This window comes from Notamacropus eugenii, chromosome 2 (assembly GCF_028372415.1).
Source record: "Notamacropus eugenii isolate mMacEug1 chromosome 2, mMacEug1.pri_v2, whole genome shotgun sequence".
Classification (NCBI taxonomy): domain Eukaryota; kingdom Metazoa; phylum Chordata; class Mammalia; order Diprotodontia; family Macropodidae; genus Notamacropus; species Notamacropus eugenii.
Window position 1 is genome coordinate 358,783,794 of NC_092873.1, and position 26,936 is coordinate 358,810,729.

At 47.9% G+C, this 26,936-nt stretch overlaps 1 protein-coding gene across 3 annotated transcripts; it reads left to right on the top strand.

Moving 5' to 3' along the window:
- The first annotated feature begins 4,731 nt into the window (after positions 1-4,731).
- LOC140528571 (signal transducer and activator of transcription 5A) lies at positions 4,732-25,038 on the top strand. Of its 3 annotated transcripts, none has more exons than XM_072646505.1 (19): positions 4,732-4,818; positions 7,623-7,760; positions 8,369-8,525; positions 9,686-9,775; positions 11,160-11,334; positions 12,599-12,729; positions 13,188-13,339; positions 13,659-13,814; positions 14,399-14,578; positions 14,977-15,064; positions 15,218-15,340; positions 17,963-18,055; positions 18,293-18,499; positions 19,154-19,248; positions 19,420-19,550; positions 20,227-20,382; positions 21,873-21,924; positions 22,556-22,663; positions 23,476-25,038. In XM_072646505.1, exons 2-19 carry the CDS (start codon positions 7,633-7,635, stop codon positions 23,600-23,602), a joined length of 2,349 nt encoding a protein of 782 aa, XP_072502606.1. In that variant the 5' UTR covers positions 4,732-4,818; positions 7,623-7,632; the 3' UTR covers positions 23,603-25,038. The 3 variants fall into 3 exon arrangements, with proteins under 3 accessions (XP_072502606.1, XP_072502607.1, XP_072502605.1); XM_072646506.1 differs by lacking the exon at positions 4,732-4,818 and adding an exon at positions 6,340-6,472; XM_072646504.1 differs by lacking the exon at positions 4,732-4,818 and adding an exon at positions 7,185-7,287.
- The last annotated feature ends 1,898 nt before the right edge of the window (positions 25,039-26,936 follow it).

Below are 26,936 nucleotides of genomic sequence, written 5' to 3' on the forward strand. Positions count from 1 at the left end.
GAGCTCTCTCAGGACTAGGTCTCCCTCTAAGCACTGCCAGGGGCAGGGAAGAGGGGTAGTAAGGTGGGGGGAAGAGACCACACATAGACAAAGAGAGGGTTCTTCAGCTTCAGGGAACTGAGGACCATGCCATCCATATGGTAGAAAGCTACTCCCTACTAAGCTAGTACAGGCCCATAGAACTAAGAAGAAAGGATTTGCTAAGAAAAGAAAGCAGGTCTCCAGGGACCTTCACTTTAATAATTCTCTGCATCTGTATTTGAGAGCAACAACCCCTCCATCCGTCAGTTAAGATCTGACCCTAATCATTACTTTGGGAGCCAGACTGGGCCAAGGTAGGGCTTGGTTTCTAGGGTACATAGGAGACAGGTCCCTGCAGGAATTCCCAGGCAGATGCCCCAGCCAGCCTCAAGATCACTCTTCTAAGGCAGCCCAGTAAGGGTGGCTCCCTTACATCCTCTTCCTCCAAGAGATCTCCACCTGCCTGGGCTCCCTTCCAGCTATTATGGGGGTGGTTCTGCAGAGAGACCTGAAAGCCTCTCTGGAAAGCTGAGTTCTGGGACAAGGTCACCCTGCCCTTCCAACCAGTGCCCCTGGAGCAATGGTACATCGTTCAGGGAGGGTAGGGCCTGCATAAGGGAGGGGGCACAGTGCCAGCCCAGTCTGTGTATCTCTTTGGATTGCTGGTCTAGTTGAGAACTCAAAAGGCAGCTCAGCATCAGACAAAGAGTTGGCTGCTTACAGGGGAGTACAAGAGTCTGCCAGTGGGATTAAAACACACAGAGCCTAGAGCCGCAGGACCCAGGATCTGAATGGCTTAGCACAGTGGTATGAGATGGAATATGGTCTACAAGGGGACAGCAAGATACCAGGGTGGGTACCTGAGCTGGATAACTTTGTGAGGATGTTTATGAAATGAGTAAACAGGCAAATTTCAGTAAGGAAGAGAGAATGGCCCATGTCTGGATATGATTTCAGGAAAACAAAAAAAGAGATGGAGTGCCTGGTGCCAGGTTTAGAGGCCAAACCAGGGGGTTGGAGATGGTAGGAAGAGCAAGGAGCAAAGCAGTGTTGGACCTACCAAGCCATCTATTCCAACTCTACCAAGGACACTTCCCCCCACATCTTCCAGGATCTGGGTGCCTTTTGTTTGAGGGGGGAGGAGGAAAGGAAATGGGTGTGTCTGAGTTCTTGTGAAACTGGGGAACAATAAGAAACAGAGGGACAGAGAGAGAGAGAGAGAGAGAGAGAGAGAGAGAGAGAGAGAGAGAGGAACCCCCTCCAGCCATAACAAAGTGGGAAAGCAGTTTAGGTAGCTGACAGACCACAGGAGGGAGGGAGAGAGGGAAGGAGGAGAGGAAGATGTACAAACCCCTACTCACCCAGAGGGCTTTGAGATCTGGTATTGGGCTGAATAAAGCACAAAAGGTTTCCTGTTGGACTAGAAGGAGAAACCAGGGGGAGGGGAAGAAATTGGGGGGAGAAATAATAGAGCAGATCCTAAGGGAACCCAGAACAGCCCCTTACTCCCCACCCTAAACTTTTCTACCTCTCCCTTATCCCTCCTGGATCCCCTTCTTCCTTCTCCCCCGCCCCAAACACCCTCCCTCCTTTGAACCAGGGTGATACCCAAAGGTCTGGCTGAACCTTGCCCTCTATCCTTGACCCTTCACCTCATGAAAGTTTGAGAAGCTAGCATAGATGGATCACCACCCCTCTCTCCTTGAGTTGGGCTGTACTATGCTTCTAGAAGGCAGGGTTCTGGGCAAATGGTGGCAGAAGACTCAGTACTGCTATCTATCTTCCTTTCTCTCAGCAGGGTTTCCCCTTCCCACCTTGCCCAATCCTCTATCCCCCCTCCCCCCACATATTCCCAGAAATATCAGGGACAGACAATATGCCTAGGGCAGGATGGGCTCCTTTTCCCTGGGTGACTTCACAGTAAATTGGCTTCTCTGAAGGGCAGTGGGGGAAGGAAGAAAGGAAAGGGTCCTCCTGCTCTCTGAAAGTCTGCTTTAAGGTGGGAGGGGGGCCAAAGCCGCTTCCCTGTTTATAGGTCTCAACCCCCCTCTAACTAGGCAGCTTCTAGTTCCCCTCCCCCCCAATTCTCCAATATACCTCCCCGTTGCTCTTCACCTCCATTCCTCTCCAGCCTCAGAGAGAGCTGTCTCTGCATCTTCACAGGAAAACATGGGGGAGGGGAGGGTTATATTGGTCTCCATTGGACAAGGAGACCGTGGTCTCAATGCCAGAGCTACTTGTCACCTCTCTTGGGTCCCTCTGTAGTCCATGGAGCAGGGGAGGAGGGAGAAGAGTGGGGGAGGAGGCAGAAACAGGATGTTTGCTAGCCCTGGGGCTTTGGTTCTCTCTGCCACAGCACAGAGCAGCTTCCCAGAACAGCCCCAGATTTCTGGTGAAGCCCCCTCACAACGTATCCCTCCCTTTGGCTTCCCACCCACTAGGAACTCTCCTTGAAGAAGAAATTCAAATAGAGAAAACAAAGGTAGTTCTGTACCTTCACCTCCTCCTCACCTCAGGGCCAGTCAGGTCACTGTGACCTTATTCTGTTTTCCTTGAGGGGATTTAGCACCTTCTTTCCTGGTGTTCCAACTTTACCACATGCCAGTCTGTGCCACTGACTCTTCAGCTACCTACTCTACCCCAACCCAGCCAGAGGAAGAATAGAGGGGCAGGTGGGGTCATAATTTCTTTCTATGGGACTCCCCTTCGTGCCAAAAAATACACCTCCACCAGGACTATCCAAGCCACTGCCTCCATTTGACACTTTGCCAGCAAACCTGTCCAGTGTTTACATAGTAGGAGTATACACAAGGGTGATGATTGAATTGGGGGTGAAGGGAAAAGCAGTGTAAAGGTTGGAATAGGCCAGGAATGGACAGCACTACACTATGAGGTAGTAGAAGTGTGCTGGATTTGGAGACAGTGTCTGCTTACAGTACAATACCTAGGTAAATGACTTCATCTATCTGGTCCTCAGTTTCCTTAGCCTTAAAATTGGACTAGATGGCTTCTAAAGTCCTTTCCAGCTCTAAATCTAAGATAAGACGGTTCTAGAATTTGGATTATCCAAATAAAGGGGAATTTCTACAGAGAGAAGAGGGGTAGTTTAAGAATTAGAACTGGTTCTGTAGATATAATAATGAGGATGTGATGATGATGATGATGAAGATGAAGATGATAATGTAGTCCTTTAAGGTGTATAAAGCAAGTCATCAGTTTTCTTTTCATCTTCATAATGACTCTGTAAAGTAGACCCTATTATTTTCCCCATTTTTGCCAATCAGGAACCTGAGGGTGAGAGCAGTTTTAAGTGGCTTACCCAATGTCACACAGCTATTTAAGCGTCTGATGCAAGATTCTAAATCCTATCTCCCTGCCTCCAAGGCTGAAGCTTTTGCCACGAATTCCTTCTTTTGGACTTCTGCTTATCCACGTCTCATCAATTGCCTTTGGCTATTTGGGTAAAGCCTTAGCTCTGTGGTCCCAAAGGCTTTTGGTGTGAGGACTAGGTGTGGGTCCCTCATTCCTCATCCCTAAATTCCTTTTTCTTCCTCTGTAGCTTGACCTCTAGGTAAATCTCCTCCAGACCCAATCTAACCAAAGTGTTTTGCCATGGGAAATGGTAGAGATCCCAGACTGGGACCTGGAAATGGAAAACAGAAAGATGAAAATCCCAGATGCTTCAGGTAATGAAGAATGAAAATCCTAATTCTCATGGTGTTACAAATTAGTCAACAAACATTTATTAAGCACCTGTTACATGCCAGACTCTGCTAAGTGGTAAAAATCACCTCCAATTAACTCATTGAGCTAAGCATTTACCTCTTCTCTCTAACCCTAATCTCTCCTCCACAGCTGTCTACTCTCATCTGGCCTCTTGCCCTCCCTGGGGAGTCTCTGTCAGTCTGCCCCATCCCTGGGAACTCCCCCCTTCCCAGAAGTGAGAGCAGAGAGTCAGTGGTGATGATAGGGAGAGGCAGAGGAAACAGACTGAGACAGTAATACAGAGAGATGAACAGGTAGAGACAAAGAAACTGAAAAGGAGAGCAATGGTAACAGACTTAGGAGAAACTAAGACAGCAGGAAGGTTTGGGGAATAATTTTCTGTCTTTGGACACAAAGAGAGTCAGGCCCGGATCCAGACTGGGGAGCTAGAGTAGTGAGTAAGAGTGGGGGAGGTGGAAGGGAAGAGAGGGGAGGGACAAGTGGAAACTCAGAAGAATTTGGTTCAGACAGCTGCCAAGGACCAGCCTCTTCCTTGTTGTCAGCTTGGTGCCAGCTTTCTGGAACCCAGGACTTCCTCCCTTCCCACCCAAATGTTCCCTGATGGATGGGACTGTGAGCTAGGGCAGTGGCTTGGGAAGAAGCCAGAAGTGGAAGACTCCTAGAGGTGGGGTACTGACGAGAAGTTCTCAGGGAGGGAAGGAGAGGGCCCAATAGCCTCAGAAATAAGAACCTTGGGGGACATTGGAGATTCTTCTTCCGTACTACATACTTGATTGTGGGTGGCAGACGTCTCGAAAAGGGAGACAGTGCTTTGGAATGCAGAATATGAGAGAAGCAATAGATGGGAATTGAAGGGGAGGGTTCTTTCCCTTTCCCATCCTCCACTCCTCATCCCAAACTCCTCAGGATTCTATTTAGAGAGAATAAAACTCACAGGGGAGTAATCTGACTTTTTTTGGGTTTACCCTCTGCATCTAAATCTAGTGTGCTCCACCTCATCAGCCCTGGGCAGTGAGAGGTGCTGGGGAGTAAAGAGAGAGGCTTGTCTGCTTCGCATCAACTCCAAATCAGGTAGGGGCTGCAAAATCCCTTTCCTTAGGGATCCTCCATGAGGTATCACTGTGGGAATGGCAATTTCTTTAATTCTCTTGCATGTATGCACCCCCACAGAGGGGTGCCCTCCTTCACTTCAATAGTACCTCACAATTATAGCACACATGACAGCTTACAAAATTCAGTCCTTACACAACAGTCCTGTTAGGTAGATTATATAAGTTTTATTATCCTCCTTTTACAGATAAAGAAATTGAGGCTCAGAGTAGTTAAATGGCTTCCTCACAGTCACCCAGTTAGGAAGTGTCCAAGCTAGAAATCATCCCCATGTCTTTTCACTATGCTTTTCACTTTAAATCCTTTTCCTTATTAATCTCACCAATTTAGAGATCTAGGCCAAGGGAGTGGAGGCAGAGGGTGCTTAGGAGGAGGAGGCAAAGGGAGGAGAAATATGAACATGCATCATGACTTCTGCTGATACTTACAATTTTTCTTCTGAAATGAAGAGAATGAAAGGGGAGCTCGAGACAGAGACAGATAACATGAGGCAGAGACAGAGATGGAAATAAAAAGAATGGGGTGACAGGGAAAGGAAGAGGAGAAAGGGAGAAAAGGGCAGAGAGGGAAATAAGAAATGGTTACCCCAGGATGGCCCCAAACCTCAGCCAAGCAGGGTTGGGGTGGGCAGTAGCTGCTCCTCCCTTTGGTCCTGCCAATGCCCAGTGGCCGGACACAGGCCAGAGAAAAAGGAGGTCTGAAAAGAGAAGAGAAGCTGGACAAAGGGAATGGAAGCCGTCCAGGTTGGCCTTACCCAACAGAATCCAAAATAGGAGCCTCGAACTCAAGGCTGGAGGAGGGGGTGGGAGGAGTGTCTGGTGAGATGGTGGAGGATTCACCCAGGTATTTGTTACCTGAAACAACAAAGGCCTTTGCATCAGGAATGTGCTTTCAGACCCCCTGCTGAAGTTTTGACAGAACTGTCTCGATTGCTAGGGGAAGACACCGCAGTTCTTTACTGGAACATGTAGACAATCCCGTACACGGTGGTGGATATCCTGATTACTTGGGTGTGAGTGGGGGATAATTAGGGTTCCTACACCTTTCCTATACTGGTAGCTCTGCCCTTGGGGGACGGTGGGTGAAGTCCCCACGCACTTATCTGGAACTCTCAGAGTATGAGGTCTCCTGTGGCTCCCTACGGCTGCTACTCTGGGATTCCCCACTTTCCCCGGGTCACTCCTTTCCGGCACTTCTGTCGCTGCGTCTACCACCCACCCCATCCCGGGCACTCCCATAGGAGACAGCAGAGCGCTTGAGTTGGGACCTTGGGGGGGTGGCACAGTTGGCGGGACAGCCCCCCGTATCCCCGCCCCGCCCGGACTTCGTCGGGCGAGGGAGCAGAGAAGGCCCACGCTGCCGAGCCAGTAGTAAGAGCGGCCGCTTCGCCCCAGCCGGAGAGTGAGCGAGCTGCGGAGGGAGGGAAGCAGGGAGGGGAGCTGGCGAGAGCTTTGCGCTCTGTGTTTGGTCTGTTGGAGGCAGCTGACCTTTGAGGAGGAAATCGCTGCTCTCCGCTCCTTCCTGTAGCAGCAGCTCCAGCCGCAGCTGTTGCCGCCGGCCCAGGAGAGGAGAGCCGGGGCGCGGAGAGCCGCGGTCCGCAGCTGGGGGCCCCGAGGTGAGGGTGCTTGGCTAATGCGTCCAGCGCGCACGGCGCGGGGCTGGGCTGGGGCAAGGAGCGGTGTTCGGCTGGCCGGGACTGGAGGGCCTTGGCGGTTGCTGAAAAGAAAGCAAGGAGGCGCTCGTTTCATCTTCCGGCGCCGGGGCATCCTAGGGCTCCTGAGTCAGGCTGCTTGGGGTCCCGAAAACTGATCCGCAGGCGTGGAGAGTTTCCGTAGTTCGTATAGAGAGACAGCGTCTTGGGAGACAAGAGACATGGGAATGGCACACCTCTCTGCCACTGAGGATGAGTTCGAGAGGATTTGGAGGAGAGCTGCAACTCACCTCCGGTTTCCCTTTTCTCCAGCCACGTGGGATCATCTCCCAGCAAGGAGGGGGACTCTGGGTTGGGGAGGGGGCTCTCCATTGGAATATCCCTACCCACGTTGGGCCTTGGGGGGACTGTCCCACCCTTCCCCAGCTGGGGACTCCTGGGGTTCAACCACCTGGTTTCCCTTTCTGTTTCTAGCACTACTGCCTTTGGGGAAGCCCCGGTTTGGGGGCGTAGGGAAAGGGGTGGGGAGGAGAAACCTAGCCATCTGACCCTTGGAATCTAGCATCATCTTTCATTCCAGCTCCAGGCTCTGGGAGATGGTTGGCTTTCCTCTCACACGCCCACTTCTTACTTCCTCCCCCCTCAAAAAAATTAGAGAATCTTAGAATCATAAGATATAGAGCTGGAAAGGACTTAAGAGAGTATCTAGCCTAACCTTCTTATAGTACAGAAAAGGAAACCGGTCTAGAGTGGGGAAGTGACATGCCTAAAGTTACAAAGTAAGTAGATGAGCTGGAATTTTAACGAAATCAAGTCCTGTCTCTGAATCCATTGCTCTTCCCGTCACTCCAGGAAGCACTAAGGAGATATTGGTAGAAGGGAGAGGGCCAGCCACTTTCTCTATGTAGATATGATATACTATGTAGCCAGAGTTGGTGGATAAGAACAAAAATGAAATTAGTCCCTTTCCTGGTCCCTTGCTTGGCCTTTGCCCTGGCCCCATTGTCATCTCTGCCCTCTCACTCTCATCTTTTTCTTTGAATCCCCAGATACAAAGGAGCTTAAGAAACGTTTGTTGTTGAATTAAATTGAATTCAATTACCCCCTGCTTCAGGTGCAAAGTCATGGCAGGCTGGATCCAGGCACAACAACTCCAAGGGGATGCCCTCCGCCAGATGCAGGTCCTCTATGGGCAGCACTTCCCCATCGAAGTCCGACACTATTTGGCTCAGTGGATTGAGAGCCAAGCCTGGTAAGTACACCCATCAAGAACTTTTTTTCCATTGGGTAAGGATATATAGAGGGACTGGAGTCTTTTTCTGTTTTTCAGATGATCATGCCAGGCTTTGGTCATGGCTTTTTCAGTTTCTGGCTTAATCTCTCTCTAGCAGTGACTTAGTTTCTGTGTGTGGTATGTCTGACTTGGTATCTTCCCATTCTCTTTCTTTGTGGCTTGCTGTTTCTCCCCACCCCCACCTTTCTGGCCTGGGCTTTGCTCATGTTTGTAGTGTGTTTGACTGCCTCTGCATCTTTCCCTGTCTTAGTGGCTTTACTGTCTATCTCTCTCAGGTTCTCTTTCTGCCCCTCTCTCTTTGTCTCTGTTCTGTGACTGTTAGAGGAAGGGGTGGTGTCTCTAGGAAAGGGGAAGAGGGAGCAGGAAGGGTAGTGGGAGTTTTTCTTATTTCTGATTCACGCTGAGTGTGAATAAATTCTGAAAATAAATTTTGTGGCCTCAGAACAGGTTTTTAATTTATGGGAGCTCACCTAGAATTCCATTTGCCTCCAAATCCTCCAATTTCTCCCCAGGTGAAATGGCACCAATGGTCCATTGCCCTCTCTCCACCTCTCTTCCCACTCTAGGAATTCAATTGACCTGGACAATCCCCAGGACAGTGTCCAAGCTGCCCAGCTCCTAGAGGGCCTGATCCAAGAACTGCAGAAGAAGGCTGAACACCAAGCAGGGGAAGATGGGTTTTTGCTGAAGATCAAGTTAGGCCATTATGCAACTCAGCTGCAGGTGGGTGTGAAATCTGGAGCCATCTTCCTGGTACATTATGTTCCCCTTTCTTCTTCCTAGCATCAAAACATTTAGTCTCAAATCTTGGCCTTGCAAACTATGTGACCTTGAACTACTTGCTTAGCTTCTCTATGTTTCCATTCATGCCCTCCTACCCCTTCTTTGTAACTTGTGCCCTAGACTTGTTTTTCTTATGTTACAAGATAGAGCAGTATTGTCCAAAGGGGGAATGATAAATAAAACAGTATCAAGGATAGAAGACTTTCAGAGTTTGCCATATAGTAAGAAGATTAATGATTAGAACTCAGTCAAGGTTGCTAATCTCAGGGAGAAAAAAGATTACCAGTTTATGCCATAGGAAGGAGAAGGAAGTGGCAAGATCACTTACTAGAGGGCCTTTTAAATATGAGATTCCCACCTGGAGTTGGGGTAATCTATCCTCCTAATCAGAAGATAAGAGGACAGACAAGATGTAGAATGCAGTAGTACACCCCTACTGAAAACAAGATCCTAGAGTGCTGGGGTTGAAGGAGAAGGGATAACATTTAATTCAAAAGAGGCTAAGTGTTAGTAGAGATGACCCTGTGTGCCACGGTGTAAACTAGACATGAACAATGAGGCATAAGGGAAGGATTACTTGTGATATCTATCCTAAGGAAAGCTCAACACAGTCTCTTCCATATAGAAAGTGCTTCATAAAGGTTTATTGTTTATGAAAGAAAATTGTAGGTAGTGAGATCTTACATAACTATGTATTATAGATATACGTATCTATATTTATAAGCACAAAGGCTCATGGTGTAAATTAAATGCACCAGTGTTGAGGGGATGCAGAGTTAAAGAGAAATCTGTTCCTTGCTCCCTTCTTTCTTCCCTCCCTACCTTCCCCCTTTCCTCAATAAATATTGAATCAGGTGAAAGATAATCTATGAGGACTTTTTGGAAGAAGCAAATGCTGCTTTGGGTTTGAAGGATGCAAAAGCTACAGGTTAGTTGAAAGGAAGACAGATGATATTCTGGAATAAAGGAAAATGATGAAGAGTGAGAAATAAAAAAAAAAGTTATTGGTTAAGGAGAAACAGGTCTAGTTGGAACAGGAGACCATGAATGGGAGTCTTCAGGGTTGGTGGGAAGGTTCATTTGGTGTTTGATTCTTTCAGAGCACTTATGACCGCTGCCCCATGGAGTTGGTCCGATGTATCCGGCACATATTATACAATGAGCAGAGGCTGGTCCGAGAAGCTACCAACGTGAGTGTCCCAGGGAGCTGTGCGAGAGCATTCTCTCTCATCAGATTCTCTGCATATGGAGTGAATTTCTCCTGTGCACAGAAGACTGTCTCACGGGCTACCAAGGGGACACCAAAGAAACAGTGAAGATGGTTCAGACCCCAAGTAACTTGCCATCTGATAGGAGACATGAGACATCCATGTGTCACATGATTTGATTTTATGATAAAGCATCACAAACAGGGGTAAATGAATACAGTTCAGTTCAAAGTGAGTGAGAAATGCTGAGGCTTGAGTTTGATGAATAGGGTGATGGTTGAAGGTGCTGGAAGACAGGACTGATTCTGAGCCAGGCCTTTTGAAAACCATTTTAAATTTCACCTTCATTTCTGAATATATGCTTCCCTCTACCTTGCCCTAAACTGTGGATCATCCCCAGGAAGAGAAGGGACAAAAGTCAGTCAGCATGCACTGATTAAACAATTACTGTTTTCCAGGCACTGTGCTAAATGTTGGTGAGACAAAGAAAGAAAACTAGCCCACAGTTCCTGCTCTCAAGGAGCTCACCCTCTAATAGGAAAAGAAAAAAAGGCAGTTTAGCAAAAGTGACCAAGGCATAATTACACCTGATAGTACAGAAAAATGTTACATTCCCTTATCTCCCCCATTCCTTCCCTCACCACATACCTCCTCTGGGAGAAGCAGTGTCTCTGGGCAGATTCGATGTAGTCAGAGTAAGAATTAGGCTTTGATTGTGAATTGTTGTCTGTGAGGGATGAGAAGGATGCTGTTCTTGGAGATACTGAGGATTCCAAATCCTCTCTACTTGAGGGTCATGTCAATTAGTGGCAGGCTGGAAGATAAACTGGTTGATTGATCCAGAGCAAAATGTCCAGAGCAAAAAAGATCACTGGGTGGTTGGTGCTATGGAAACCTGGTGACATTAGCCTTGTTAAGTCAATGGGTGTGTGGGGAGGAGAGGAGCTGAAATCTCTTTGAGAGACTATGCTATCTAGATGCCTGGAACATTTTATTCCATAGCAAGGAAGAAAGAACTAAGTGATTTCACCAGGTGGGGTCTGCCTGCACTGTCTAGAAGGAATGATACTCTCCTTATGTCCTCTAGGGAGCCCATTGAGGATTTCCTTGAGTTGGGAGGGGGTAGACGTAAAACAAACCAAGATTCCTTTTTCTCCAGAGTTGTTCCCTATGAGAGTCTCCTAGTCTTCCTAGAGCCCTTTTTTCCCCTTTCTGTAGCCCTCATGGTAATTGTCTTGTCCTTGTGGCTAAAGGCTTTGGGTCTGTGGAGTGTACCCCAGAGGCTCATGGGCTGTGTCTGAGGCCTAGAGCCCTTCAGGCCATGTGACCCTGCTGCCTCTCCCCTTGCCTCTCTTTCTGTGTGCAGTGTAGTTCTCCAGCCGGGAACCTGGCTGATGCTATGTCCCAGAAACACCTGCAGATCAACCAGACATTTGAGGAGCTGCGACTGGTCACTCAGGACACAGAGAATGAGCTCAAGAAGCTACAGCAGACTCAGGAGTATTTCATTATCCAGTACCAGGAGAGCCTCAGAAACCAGGGTGAGGCTGGTAGGGCTGCCGTGGAGGCTGGGGCTGAAGGTGGGGTCAGAGGCACCTAGAGAGCTCAGGCCTGGAGAGAAGAATGCTCCTGGTTTGGGGCATTGGCCTTGGACTGGAGCTGCCAGGGAATCCCATCACTAAGAAACACAGGGGCTAAAGAAGAAGGGAGGGGCCTGATCTCTTCCTCAGCCAGCTCCTAGTCCAATGGGGAAACAGGTTCCACTCTGAGATAGCTCCTGCTGTAAGTACCATCCTAGCCACTGCTGTGACCATAGCACATGCTTTAAAAATGCCCTCAACTCACCTGCCCTCAACAGGAAACACACAGGAATGTTCCTTAGGACACACACCCACCAGGGTCTGCCCAAGCAGGGATGGTGGGAGAGTTTGTGGGAGGCCTAGCTTCAGGAAGTCTTCCAGGAGGAGGCATCTGTGGAGTATCTCGGTGCTCCCAGCTGAACAGCCCTTCCTTTGAGCAGGGGCTAGTGTCTGCCTTGTGCCCAGGAGGCAGCAGCCTTCAGAGCAGAAGAACCAGGGTAAGGCTCTCCATGGAAGAAAGCAGTTGTAGGTCCCCAGGAGCTCCCTCTCCTGGCCTTCCAGGAGCCTCCTCTCTTAGGCTGGAGCCTGGCCTTGTCCCAGGGGGAGCCAGACAGGCATGCTGTCAGAAAGGCCAAGCTCAAGTGCCTGGGCTAGGAGCACAGTTGGAGTCAGCCTGAGCATGAGCACCCTCTCTCCATGAGAGGCTGCCTGAGATCAGACAGCTTCCCCTCACTTTGCACCTTCTGTGGGATCGTGGCATTCTGGTGCCTGTCTTCTGACTGTTGCACAAACACACGTTCACATATGCACATGCACATGCACGCGCACACACACACGCACACAAGCATGTATCCTCCCTCATCACGTTCCTCATCTGGAAGAAACTGCCATCCCCAGGCAGACAAGAGGGAGTGTGGAGTATGAACTGGGCCCTGATTGTCATTGATGTATTTGAGGGACAAAGATGAGGCCGTTTCTGGATAGGTTGAAGACTTCATGCCTCTGTCACCTAGAGCCACTGATAGGACTGGCTGAACAGGATGCTGATTAGTGTTGGAGAGGAGACTGAAAGGAGGAGCTTCAGAAGGGTCTCTCCCTGTTTTTGGAGGGGCGGGTATTCCTCACTGTGGGCCCTTCTACCTCCTGATCCTGAGGTGCCTGGATCCCCAAAGCTTCCTGGGTGGAGGCTAAAGGGGAGGGCCCTGGTCTGTTCCTTTCCCCACAGCTCAGTTCTCCCAGCTGTCACAGTTGAGTCCCCAGGAACGCTTGACAAGGGAAACAGCACTTCAGCAGAAGCAGGTGTCCCTGGAGGCCTGGCTGCAGCGTGAGGCCCAGACTCTGCAGCAATACCGGGTGGTAAGCTTCTTCCTTTCCACTCTGTCCTAGGCAGAACTGATGAGGGGTGAGGGGTGGTGGGTGTCCTCAGGTGGACAGCAATGTCCTGATCTCTTCCTGGGGGGGCTGAGCCAAAGAGGCAGGCAGGGTGACTACCATGGATCCTTTTCTCTGTGGGAAATCTGGTCTAGGAAGGCTGGGACAAGAGAAGTGAGCAAGCCATGTGAGAAAAGAGCTTCCCTGTCATTTTCCTCTTTGTTAAATGGAGCAGAGATAGGCTGTGCTCTGAGCCCTCCAAGGGACCTGGCCTTTGCCCCTTGGATTCAGAACACTTGGGTTCTAATCCCAGCTCTGCCACTTACTACTCCTCTGTGTGGGGACTGGAGCTGGATGTCTCTGCCCTTGTGTAGTGAGGGGGTTGGAGCAGAAGAACCTTATGGTGGCTCCCAGCTCTGTCTCTGATCCAGTGATGTTGGCAGGAGCTGGCAGAGAAACACCAGAAGACCCTGCAGCTGCTGCGGAAGCAGCAAACTGTCATTCTGGACGATGAGCTGATCCAGTGGAAGAGAAGGCAGCAACTGGCCGGGAATGGAGGACCTCCAGAGGGCAGCCTGGACGTCCTGCAGTCTTGGTATGGGGCGGGGGTAGCTTTGGCCTGGATGGGGCTTGGCTTTTGGTCTTGGGGCTCCAGCCTGAGGGCTGTTGCTGGGCACACGAGGTTCTGGAGCTCTCCTCCAGACTGAAGGGTTAGGGAAGGTGGCTGAAGCCAAGCACTGCCCCCAGTCCCACCCCTGACCTCCTCTGTGAGTTTCCTTGGTCCCTTCCCATGGTTGGAGAGGAAGTCCCTCTCTAGTGTGGGCTGTCCCTCCTTAGGCCAGCATTGGATCAGCCTGCATCCTCGACAATTTAACCCCTTCCCTTCATGTTGCCCTGTGGGCCTCCACACCCAGGTGTGAGAAGTTGGCTGAGATCATCTGGCAGAACCGACAGCAGATCAGGAGGGCTGAGCATCTTTGTCAGCAGTTGCCTATTCCTGGACCCGTGGAGGAGATGCTGACTGAGCTCAATGCCACCATCACAGATATCATCTCTGCCTTGGTGACCAGGTGACTGCTCCAAACTTCCCTTCATCTTGAGCCAGCCTCAGCCTTGGGGAGCAAGGGAAACTTCTGGGGATCATTGAACTCAGGACCTCTGGCTCCCCTGTCTTGGGCTGTTCTTTCTCTTGGACTCTTGCTTCTCCGGATGCTTTGGACTGAGCTTCCCAACAGACAGTGTGCCAGAGAGAGATTGCTGTCTCTGCTTCTGAGAGAACTGCCACAGAACAGATGCCTGACCTTCCCTTGTTCCCCCAGTCCAGTGGTCCCTAGCTCCTTTTGACCTTCTTACTTAGGTCCCTTCCCCTCCCTGTCATCTTCTAACTCTCAGTATCCTTCTTTTGGCTATGTAGGGTCATTCATCTTTTACAGCTACAGTCTTCTTAGGGGAGCCCCCACCCCCATCCCTCAAAATTTAAAGGGCCCAAGGCCATCCCTAGTCCACCTAGCTGATTGACTTCCAAACCATGAAAAGCCTCTAGTGATTTCTTGTCTGCTACTTCAGACTGGGGGGAGAACTGCCCCATGGGAAGAGCTGATGTCATCTGGTGTCAGCAGCATCCTGGATGTCTGGTTATTTCTCTTCCCTCCAGCACCTTCATCATTGAGAAGCAGCCCCCTCAAGTGCTGAAGACACAGACCAAGTTTGCAGCTACAGTGCGTCTCCTGGTGGGCGGGAAGTTGAATGTGCACATGAACCCTCCTCAAGTGAAGGCCACCATCATCAGCGAGCAGCAGGCCAAGTCTTTGCTGAAGAACGAGAATACACGAAAGTAATGATGGATGCCTTTCCTTCCTATCTGCTGCTTCTGCACAAGACTCTGGGGTCCTTTGGGCAGCACCAGCAAGATAGCCTCCATACCCTCCTTCTCCTCCCCTATCACTCCTCACCTCCTGTGGAGTCCCAGCTCTCCAAAAGTTTCCCATTTGATGAGGCAAACACAATCCCTGGCCTCGGAGAGCTCTCAGTCTGATACAGTAGGTTAGATAGCACTTAGAAACATATCCTTTTGGTAGGCATCAGTGCTGAATGGGGTATAATCTCCAAGAGAGTTGAGTAACTGGAATGGCTTCTTGGAGAAGGGAAATTCGGATCAAGGCTTGGACAGAGAGAGCATCCCAGAAGATAGTGGACACTTAATCTTGGTTTAGACATATCTTTGTTTTGCAGTGAGTGCAGTGGGGAGATTTTGAACAACTGCTGTGTGATGGAGTATCACCAGGCAACGGGTACCCTCAGTGCACACTTCAGGAATATGGTGAGGATGCAGCTTGGCAGGGGATGTGGATTGGGGTTATAGGGAGGGTTCTAGTGGGAGAAGATTTGGGTCTTACCATCAGAGGCCATGTTGCTGGGGGCTGGGCAGGAAATCAATCATTCATTTCTATTTATGTGTGATCTCCTTCTATAGTCCCTGAAGAGAATTAAGCGAGCAGACAGGCGGGGTGCAGAGTCTGTGACAGAGGAGAAATTCACAGTCCTGTTCGAGTCTCAGTTCAGCATTGGGGGAAATGAGCTTGTCTTTCAAGTTAAGGTAAAAACTGGGAGATTCCTCTCAGAAGGGGAGTGAGATACTGAGAAAGCAATGGATGCCTGTGTAACCCCATTCCCTAGGCTCATTGGTATGGGACTCTGGCCTTATGGGTAGAGATGAAATCCCCAGCCTGCATGAGAGGCTGGGCAGAGGGGGTGAGAGGCAGGAGGGCTTAAGCTCTTCATCCCCACCTTGGGACTCTGCAAGGTGAGGACTTCTCATGCTTCAAGCCTTCTTCAAGTGTTGAGTCACTTTGGGAGCTTCTAGCTTCCAGCTTCAGTGGAGAAGATGGAAGAAGCCAACCTTACTTCAGGTTGTTGAGGGAAAAAACTCTAGGAAAACAGCAGTCTTCATCATGTCCCTACTACCAGCTTACTACTTTAGAGACTTAGAGGAATTTCCCTTTGGGTGAGATTGCGGACTCTCTTTCTTGGTTGAACTGAAATATCTCACTCCCAGTGCAGGAGCTCCTTTGTTCTCTCTTGTCTGGTATACAGTCTCTTATGCCATCATGTGGCAGGACATTCATTTCCACCAGGAAGGAGAGTTCCGTACCGCCCTTGGGACAGTGGTTACGTATATATAAAGATGATTTCTCAGTCAGAAGTCACACAGCTAGTCAGAGCATTTTGTTCAGTTCTTTTTAGTCTTGTCCAACTCTTCATGACCCTGTTGTGCAAAGATACTGGAGTGATCTGCCATTTCCTTCTCCAGGTCATTTTACAGATGAGGAAACTGAGTCAAACAGGGTTAAGTGACTTGCCCAGGGTCACACAGCTACTAATTGTCTAAGGCCAGATCTGAACTCAAGAAGTTAAGTCTTCCTGACTCCAGATCTGGTGCTCTATCTATTGTGCCCTTCCAGAGGAATGCTGCTATGAGAATGCCAGGAACCCATCACCATCATCCTCATAGTAATAATAATTAATAATAACCACCCTATCAGATTTCAACCTTTAGTCTATACTGTGAGGCCCAAGGATACCAACAAAGAGAAAGATAGCCAAGGTGCTAGACTCTTAATAATTAATCAACTAGCATTGTTAAGTTCTGGGAATACAAAGAAAAAAAATTAAATTGTCCCTGCTCTCAGAGTATATATTCTACTTGGGAAATAAGAGTAAATAAGTAAGGACGTTATAAATGTATACAAGGTAAATGCACAGAGGGGTAGTAGCAGCTGTGGGGATCAGGAAGATTTCAGGTATAAGGTAGAACTTGAGCTGAGATTTTTAAAGGAATAAGGGATTCTGAGAAGCAGGAACGAGGTGGGAGTGAGTGTATTCTAGGCTTGCGGTATAGGTGCAGAGAGGAGAGATAACGTGTTATGTGTAAAGAACAGCCTTTTGGCTGGATTGGAGTGTGGGAATAAATGAATGAATGGAAAAGCATTTATTAAACTCTAGTGGTGTGCCAAGCACACTGTGCTAAGCACTAAGGATACAGTTGCAAAAGCGAAACAGTTGCTTTCCGTGAGCTCATGTTCATATCAGGGAAGATAGACAATAGCACAAAAAGCATTTAACTATAAGGTCAGAGGGCAAGCCCCAGGGGTTCTTCTGTTGCTGTGGCAAGTTAGATGGTAGAGGAAAGGGAAAGGAAGTTATGTATAAGTTTTTAAAAGTAAGTTGGGTTCAGGTTATGAAAGCCTTTAAAAGTAAAAAACAGAGGAATTTCTCTTATCCTAGAGACAATAGGAAGCGAGTTTATTAAATTAATCGAGTTTATTAAATTAAAGAGGTGACAAGGTCAGGTTTAGGATTTAGGAAAATCGCTTTAACTTGTATGTGGAGGATGGATTAGAGAGAAGGGAAATTTTTGGCAAAGACACTAATTAGGAGGTTCTTGCAACAGTAAAATTGAGAAATGATGAGGGCCTGGCCAAGGTGGTGACTTGTGAGATAAAGAGAAAAGGGAGAGTGTGGAGAGAAAAGACAGGATTTGGAAACTGATTGAAAATGAGTGCTGAGGGGGACTAGAAATCAAGCCCAACACCAAGGTTTTAAAACAAAATTTCAGACTGGAAGAATGGTGGTACCTTCAATAGAAAAAGTGACGTTCAGAAGGCAGGTGAATTTTGGAGAAAAGATAAAGAGTTTGGTTTGGGGTATGTTGAGTTTGAGATGCCTAAGGTTCATCCATTTTGAAATATCCCATAGGCTGTGAGAGATGCTCATTTAGGCCTCAGGTCTGGATATATCGATTTGGTAGTCATCCTCCTAGAGCTAGGCATTAACCCCAGAACATAGTAGCTAACATTCATATGGAGTATTAAGGTTTGCAAAGTATCAAGTACAATCTTTCATTTGATTGTCACAAAAATTGAGGGGCATAATTCCACTTTGCCAATAGGAAAAGTAAAGTTTAGGAAGTTTCAGTGACTTATTCAGGATAACCCAGTTAGTATCAATGGTGGAATTTGAACCTAGGCCTCTGGTCAGTTGGTTGTGATATGTGAGAAAAACAGTCTTCACTTGATGCTAGAAATCAATCAGACAACAGCCTTTCTGTGTGGGACTTTTGGACCCTCACTTGTGATTTGGGGAGTTTTGAATTTGAGATGCAAAGTGAATCCTCTACTTCAGCTCCCTCCCCAAACCTTTGCTCTTCTCCCCTCTGCAGACCCTGTCCCTTCCAGTGGTGGTCATTGTTCATGGGAGCCAGGACCACAATGCAACAGCCACAGTGCTATGGGACAATGCATTTGCTGAGCCCGTGAGTGACCTATCTTCTGTGACCCCTCTTCTGTGACCCCTCCTGGAATGTCAGGCCTCAGGACCCTTCAGAGTATTATTCACTATTGTCCTCACCCAGGGCCAGAGCTAGGAGGTGGGAGAATGATGAGGTTTGAGGCTTGAGGAGCCTCCCCATCTCTGCCTGTTTCACCTCTCCTGGTCTCTGGGGCTGGTGCCTCTCTCTGACTTGATCTCCCTGTCATCTCCCCCTCTCCAGGGCCGGGTGCCATTTGCGGTACCTGATAAAGTACTATGGCCCCAGCTATGCGAGGCTCTCAACATGAAATTCAAGGCAGAAGTCCAGAGCAACCGAGGCCTGACAAAGGAAAACTTGGTGTTCCTGGCTCAGAAACTGTTCAACAGCAGCAGCAACAACATGGAGGATTACAACAGCATGGCCATCTCTTGGTCCCAGTTCAATAGGGTGAGGGGAATGAGGGTCAGGCACACCTGGGGGCCAGGTCTGTCCCACCTCAGTGCTCTTCACCTCACAGACAGCTGTCCTACCTACCCTCAGCCAACTGCAGCCTTATGACCAGCCTCAGAACAAGCTGCCTTCTGGGGCTAGGGGTGGGAATGGTGAGTAGAGGGAGAAAAGTAGACATGTAACAGCCACCTGATGGGCCTGTGCCTGGGATTTGGGAGAAAATGGACAGAGGGCCTTAAAAGAAATCAGGAAATATAATCTTTTTAAAATTTAAATTTTTATTTATTTTCAGTTTTCAAGATTCACTTCCATAAGTTTTAAATTTTCTCCCCCTCCCTCCCAGGAAATATAATCTTAAAAGAAGTTGAACAAAGGAATTCTGAAGGAAATGTGCTAACCTGCACTGTCCCTAGACTGTAGATCTCCTCTTCTCTTTTCACTCAGTCTCCTACTTTGTAGGGGCGGGTGTGTGTGTGTGTGTGTGTGTGTGTGTGTGTGTGTGTGTGTGTGTGTGTCTGTGTGTCTGTGTGTCTGTGTGTGTCTCTGTGTGTGTGTTTTCATTCTAAAAGGGAAGGGGAGACACATACTGGTACACTGGTAAGAACCTTAACTCAGATCTCTTTGTTTTTTGGGGGTTGGGGGATATTCTAGGAGAACCTGCCAGGCTGGAATTACACATTCTGGCAGTGGTTTGATGGGGTGATGGACGTGCTGAGGAAGCATCACAAGCCCCATTGGAATGATGGGTAAGGAGCTGTGGCACTGGGTAGCCTCGAGGGAACGGGAGGGAATGGGAGTGGTAGGGGTGGGACTGGGCCGGGATCTACCTATGGAATTTGGGGATCAAGCACAGAAGGCAGATATGACAGACTCTGAGCAGGGTGTAAGAAGGCCCCCATCATGCTCCTCACTCTTAGGGCCATCCTGGGTTTCGTGAACAAGCAGCAGGCCCATGACCTACTCATCAACAAACCAGATGGAACTTTCCTGCTGCGATTCAGTGACTCTGAAATTGGGGGCATCACCATTGCCTGGAAGTTTGACTCCCGTGAGTTCTCAGGCCCCCAGCACAAGTCCCTCAGTTTCCTCCTCCCTTCCTTTCCTTTTCCTTTCCCTGATCACTCCAGCTCTCTTCCCTCTTTCCTCCACTGTCCACCTCACCCTCTTCAGCATTCCTCTTTAAAATCTTGAATGAGAAAACAAAAGAGACTTCAAGAGAGCTTCACACTTAGGAAAGGGAGTTGATCAAAAGTAGTTTCTCTTCTTACCATTTCACCAAATCAGGAACTGAGTTCAGGTAATTTCTCCAGCCTTGAAGACAGCTAGGACCCTGGAGAGATTGACTGTTCCTCTTGGCACATTATTGATATGACTCCTTTCATTACACTGGGGAGACTGGGTGGTAGTAAAGGTCTCAGTTTCTTGGGAAAGCTGCTACAAAGCTTCCAGGTCGTTCCTTAAGGTTTGCAGAACACTTTTCAGACATTATCTCATTTGAACCTCACAACAAATGGGGTAGGTGCTACCCCATTTTACAGACGAGGAAATTGAGACAGAGAGAGCTTAAGTGACTTGTCCAGAATCACACAGTAAGTATCAGAGGTAAGAATCGGTCCAGGGCTTCCTCCCTCTAGATCCAGTGCTTTACCCACTATGCCAGCTAGCTCCCTCCCTTTCGCTTCCCTTAGAGTATCCTGATAGACATGTTATGTCTTTCTCCACAGCGGATCGGAACCTGTGGAACCTGAAGCCATTCACGACAAAGGATTTCTCCATTCGATCCCTGGCTGACCGCCTGGGAGACCTGAACTATCTCATCTATGTATTCCCAGACCGACCCAAGGATGAAGTTTTCTCCAAGTATTACACTCCTGTGCTTGGTGAGGCATTTTCCCTTAGCAGACAGAGGTTCTGAGTTGTCTGTGCTTGGGAGGAAGGCTGGTATTGCAGGGGGATGGTAAGGTCTACATAACTCAGTTTCACATGTGTTAACCCACCAAGCTCATTTGAATCAGCTTCTCCTTCCTAAAAACTGTCCCCAGGACTGATGCTTACAAGCAACAGAATAAACGGATGAATGTTCACCCTGTCTCCAAGTCATTCTGTGGGACAAGAGGGAAAATATGAAAGGAAAATGGTAGGGAGAAAATAGAATTATAAAAATAGGGCTCTTGTTGACTTTGATTTATAAACAAACAATAACAACTAAACTTTTAAAGTACACAGGAAGATAGGAAGGAAGGAGGCACAGTGGTTCCTATCTTTATTTTGTTAACATTTCTCATTTTACTCTTACTAAAATGCAGATAGTTGTAATTTAAAATTTTATTTGAGAGTTCTTTCCTTATTTACTTTGCAGGTTCATGTTTATTGAGATCATTAAGTTTAGAATTTTTTTAATCCTTTTTTTTTAAAGGAGGGGAACAGGGAAGGAATTGACAAGAAACATAACTTTAGATATGAAAGGGACCTTAGAGATCATCTGCTGTAATCTCTCCCCTCCGAATTTTACAGATTAGGAAGTTGAGGCCCAGTAAGGTTGAATGACATATTTAGCAAGTTTCTTGGGGCGGTGGGAGAGTGGGGAGGCAGGATTTGAACTCAGATGTTCCTACTCCAGGTTATATAGGTAGTAAGTAAATGAGGAAGCATTTGAATCAAGGCCCTCTCATTCCAAATGCAGTGCTTTTTCCTACTAGGTGGATGAATTTTATTTACAACTGAATAATTCTTAAACTGCATCATTAATTCATCCACAAGTACTTCATGTTTCTTCTAGGTTCCTGCTGCCTTGGGGACAAAATAAATGGTGTAGTAGAGAGAGGATTAGACATGGAGTTAGGAAGTCCCTGGACAGGGCACTTAACCATTCTTAGCCTCACCTTCCTGATCTGTAAAACTGAGATAATAATAACATATTTTGCCAGCTAGGTGGTGCAATCGATAGAGTGCCAGACCTGGAGTCAGGAAGACCTGAGTTCAAATCCAGCTTTAGACACTTATTAACTCTCTGACCCTGGGCAAATCACTTCAGCCTGTTTGCCTCAATTTCCTCATCTGTAAGATGAACTGGAGAAGGAAATAGCAAACCACTCTAGTATCCTTGCCAAGAAAACCCCAAAAGGAGTCATGAAGAGTCAGACACAATTGAAACTGACTGAACATCAACAAACAACAGTAGTCCTACTTACTAGGGTTGCTGTGAAATCAAATGTATGTAAAGTGCTTTTGCAAACCTTAAAGTGCTATTTACATGCTAGCTACTAGTAGCATTCATAGTATTATTATTTCCATTGGCCCCTCTACCACCACCCCTCTCTTGGGAGCCACCAGTGATTTCAATTTCTTTCTCCTTTTTTCTTTTTGGTAGGTAAAGCTGTGGATGGGTATGTGAAACCACAGATCAAGCAAGTGGTCCCAGAGTAAGTGTCCAGCTCCTGTCAGTGTCCACCTTTGGATTTTCTTTATTTGCATTTCCTATACTACCCACAACTCTTTTTCTCCATCCCCATTCACATCTTTAATCCATAATTCCACCCTTCCCCAGACTCAGATTCTGCTGAGTAATATTGGGTAGGATCTTACATTTTGTTTTGAGTCAGTATCCTCAGTTCACAGCAACCCCTTCCTAAAAGCCCCCAGAACAGGGGGGCACCTCTTCTTCTTTTCCACCCCTAAAATCAGCTTCCTCAGGAGAAGTGCCAAGATGACCTCTTGACTTGCCTTGGGTTCAGTTAGCATTACATGAAAGAGCTCAAGCTCAATTAGCACTACATGAACGAGCTAAAGCTCAGTTAGCAGTACATTAAACTGCTGAGCCCAGATGAGCCTCCTCAGGGAGCCGGAACCAGGGGAGAAGGAGCAGATCCTAGGTGATGATCTAGCCCAGGCAGCCTCCTTGGGCAGCTGTGACAGGCTGAATAGATGCTTAGCAAGTATGTTTCCTCCCAGGTCCAAGCCCTAGGACCATGGAACAGGCAGGGCCCCTAGTAGGCTCTCATTCCAGCCCTCCAGCAGTGTGGGATCTATGATTGTTTTGGCTTCTTCCTCCAGGTTTGTCAGTGCATCTGCAGATTCTTCAGGGAGCAGCGCCACATTCATGGATCAGGCCCCATCCCCAGCCGTGTGCTCCCAGTCTCATTATAACATGTATCCCCAGAAGTAGGTTGCACTTGCATAGAAAGGGAGGGGTGTTTGAGAAATCAGTCTCAGATGGGTTCCCCAACTGGGCTGGGTTTTACTGGCTTTAAGCATAGATTAGTGGGTTGGGTCCAGAATCACAGTGTTGGAAGGGACCATATAGTATGGGACCAAGAGTACTTTCTACATCTTTTGGACTAGTGGCCACTCAACCTTTGTTGGAAGATTTCTACCTAGAAAAGGAGATTTCACCATCTCCAGATTTGGGGATAGCTCTATTAGTCCAACTTTGCCCAATTTTCAAAACACCTAGGAGGGGAATCTTCACCTTTTTTGGTGTTATAGACTCCTTTGTCAGTCTAGTGAAGCCTTTGGACTCCTTCTCAAAATAAAATTTTCAGATGCATAAAATAAAATATATAGGAGCACAAAGGAAACCAAAGGTTAGTAAAAATGAAGGTGTAAAATTTTCCCCCCATTCCAGTGTATAGACCCCAGGTTACCTGGGCATGGCTGTGAACTCCCACTTCTGCCCAAGTGTAGTAGGTATGAGATTCTGAAAGAAGCTGGTGGTGGTGGAGTAGAGGTAGGCATGGAATCTTAATGCCTGTTTCCAGCTACCTCTGGAGACCTCTTCTCTGGGTTTAATTGGAGGCATAGCTGTGAAGGCCTGCATTAGGTCAGAATCCCTTGGGCAGCCTTGAGTAGGGGAACGGGAATGGGCTGCCATTCTTGGGTGTGCTTTAGGAGCACACCCGTGAGATAGTTTGGAGTGGGGGAATCTCATTTTTTTCCCCCTCTGGACTCTCAAGACTTCCCTTTTATTCCACCAGCCCTGACTCTGTCCTTGATCCTGATGCGGATTTTGACCTGGATGAAACCATGGATGTAGCAAGACATGTTGAAGAACTTTTAAGCCGACCAATGGACAGTCAGTGGATCCCCCACACCCAGTCATGACTCCTCACTCCTCCACTTCACATCTCATCATCCTCTTCCCTCTTCTCATTGATGGGTGTTAAATCCATGCATCGTTGGAGACAGTACTCAAAATGTGAAGTGTCAATGGTTGTTGTGACCTCAGCATTTCTGTATATGTGATGCCAGTGGGGTGGGTGGGTATGTACCCAAGTGGCTTTTTCTTTTACTGTCTAGTGTTTGCCAGCATCTTCAGGGCCTTAAGGACTGTGACTATTTTCTCTTGTTTAAAAGCCAGTCCCTAAGCTTTGATTGTTAGGAGGGAAAGAGAAGGGGGGGAGGGGGGATGTTTTCTGTTTCTCCTTTTCCCAGTCAGCCGCAGTGGGTGAGGCAGGATTGTCTGAAAGGAGTGGGAGGCAGGACATAATTTCCCTCTGTGCTGGTCATCTGAATAGCTTCCCAAATGCACCTATATGTATATGTGTGCACTTGTCCCTCTTCACACACACCGATATCTGTGTATAATTAGTCAACCCATGTAGTACAATAGAAAGCCCTAGATTTGGAGCCAGAGGGCCTGGATTTTAATCATGACTCTTCCTCTGTGTTAGTCTTGTGCAACCCACTTAATCTCTTTAGTTTCTGCATTGGTAAGGGGCTGGACCAGAGGGTCTTCAAGAGTCTATCCAGCTCAAAATCTACGATCCTACAATCCCATGCACAAAAGGGTTTGGGTCAGAACTCCTGGGAAATGCTTTACCCAGTGTGTGAACACCCAGTCATTCTTAGATTTCTCAAGGAGGTTACTCTGTAACAGCCATGTCCCCAGACTGGTCCAGGAAGAGTTAACCAGAAACAAATTGTGGTGTAAGAGCTGCCTTCTTCCAGTGAGTGGTTGCTAGACCTCTTCCTCTCTCTCTTGGGTCAGGGGTCCTGGCCCTTTAAGCCTGACCATCCTCTCTCAAGTCACTGTTTTCTTTTCCTGACCCACATCCCCTTCCCCACTCCCACACAGCCCTGGCCTTGGCAATGACCAGAAAATAGGATAGCCTTGGCAGCAGGATAGGGGAGATGTCTGCAACATAGTAAGGGAGGCATAGTCTTTAAAAAAATCCATCAGAGAAGGGAGAAACTACATGTATATATGACTGATGTCAGAAGCTGATCTCTGATGGTGGCCTTGGGAATCTCATTGTGAATGGTCTTGGTATCGACAGGAGCCTTCCCCTTTCCTTATTGCTACCCAATATCCCTTTCAGCTCACCTAGCAGGCTGGGGACTAGAAAGAATTAGGTTTACAAAGTGGGAGAACGTGTATCTGTGCTGCTGTGGGATGTGAGGGTTAAAAATGGAACACCTTTGAGGTCAGAGCAGGTAGGGGCCAGAGGATGGTACCACATACTTACTGTATTTTGTACAAAACATTTGGATAAAGTGAAGAAATGCTGTTTTTGAATAAAATGCTTTTTTTTTTAAAATGCCTTTGTTTCTTGGGTGGGAGGAGCTGAGATACATAACTGGGGGGGTGAATAATGAATGTGGAATGTGACCTGAGCATTTCACAATTCTTTCTCTCCTTTGTGTCCCAGTGATAGAATTTTGCAACTTGAGACCACAGACATATCACCCATCTTAAACTTTCTGAGATATACTTCTAGCTAGTTATCTTGGGGAATGCCAAATCTTTCCAAACAGCATCAGGAAGGACACCAGTGACACTCAGGAAACCAATGGGTGAAGAAGATATGTTTTGGGGTAAGTGGAGATGGATAGGGAATAAGAGGTATCATGGAAATATGCCCAGTTTTAGAACTACCATCATAGAGGAACTGTGGAGTTGGGTCTTGGGGGGAAGAACTCCGAATTCTTTCCTAGTCTAGCCCCTGACAAGGATCTTAGTGGGGCTACAGCTGCCTCCTTCTCCCCCATCCTCCAGAAAACCAGTAGGTGGCAACATTGTCCCATAGCTGCTGTTCCTGGACAATGTTCTAAGTGTAGACCAGTGGTAATGAAAAGGAGTCCTCTACTTCCATGTTATTTAACCTGGCTCACTCTGAACTGCAGGCTCTACCTAACAGGACCCTGCGAGGTCACCTAGCTAAAAGTTTAAGTGCATATTAGTACAGCTGGGAAAAACAGCTTTGGGCTACAGTTGCCATACTGACCCCCCAATGGCAAAAAAGGCTTTTTTAGAGCTCATTGAAACAGGACAGGTGCTGAGACCACGGCTGCCTTGACCTGGGGAGAGAAGACTTGGATCTGCTGGGCTGTATTCAGGGAGTCATGGCAACTGCTGGCAGCTTGGTGCTGTGACTGTGGATGGGGAAGGAAGGAAGGTGGTCTCAGTTCAGTGGAAGCAACATGACCCTTCTTCCCTTTTGTCTCTGCAGAGGAGGCAGCTGGTTATCATGCACCAGTCTCTGTCTCCAGGGTCCTTGAGGAAGGGAGGAGGGAACATGGGGGACACTAAGTAGACTTGGTGATGAGGGAATGAGAGCAAACAGCACGACTGAGTATTTCCTGTAATTTATACAGAACCGTGGGCTAACCCCGGGTCCCTCCTTGTCATAGCGGTTCTAATCAAGTGTTTGTATGTTGCAATCTCCAATGACAGACCTGGACAGAGCATACAAAAGGCAGGCAGTGGAAGAGGGGAGAGAAGTTTGGGGCTGGCGTCTTCTTTTCCTAACTTAGTGACATTAAACAGGGTGGGGAATCTGGCATTTTCGGATTAGAAAAGCCTTTCGTCAGAGCCACTGGTTGTCTCCAGTTTACAGCAGAAAGTCAGGCTTAGGGCCTCAAGAGATGGGACAACCTGCCCCCCCCGCCCCTCCCCCCCGCCCCATGCCCCAGAGCTTTGACTTCTTTAGACAAAACTGAAGCTGTGTAAGAGGCTGCAGTTCAGATAACACCCCTGAGGGAGTTTCTTGGGTGTCATTCCACCCCCTGCATTCCCGGCTTTGGTACAGGCTGCTCCCCAAGCCTAGAATGTTCTGCCCTCACCCCTGTCACTCTGGAAACCATAGCTGCCTCCAAGGCTCAGTTCGTGCTGTACCCTAAGAAGCCCTTCCGGATCCCTTCAGTAATGGGACTCTCCCCATGCGCTTTTGTGGTAGAATTTAAATTGAGAGCAGGGATTGTTTGGTTTTTGATTTTATCTTGTATTCTCCTGGTAGGTGCATAATAAAAGCTTGTTGAAGACAGTCATTCCCAGCCTGGGGCCACAAGCCTGGCCTTGGGAGCAGGTCTTTCTGCAAGGCTGTTGTGGGGTTTACAAATTTTCTCTCTCTAGCTTTCACTAACTACAGCCCTACAACACAGGGAGTGACAACAGCAGAGCGTTGGGAGGAGAGACAGACAGAGAGTGAAAGAGGGC

Bases quoted from the DNA above. Each gene is read 5' to 3' on its own strand.
- LOC140528571 (XM_072646504.1), top strand. The intron at 18,056-18,292 runs GTGAGTGACCTA...CCCCCTCTCCAG, and splicing joins ACAATGCATTTGCTGAGCCC to GGCCGGGTGCCATTTGCGGT. The intron at 19,551-20,226 runs GTGAGTTCTCAG...CTTTCTCCACAG, and splicing joins TGCCTGGAAGTTTGACTCCC to CGGATCGGAACCTGTGGAAC.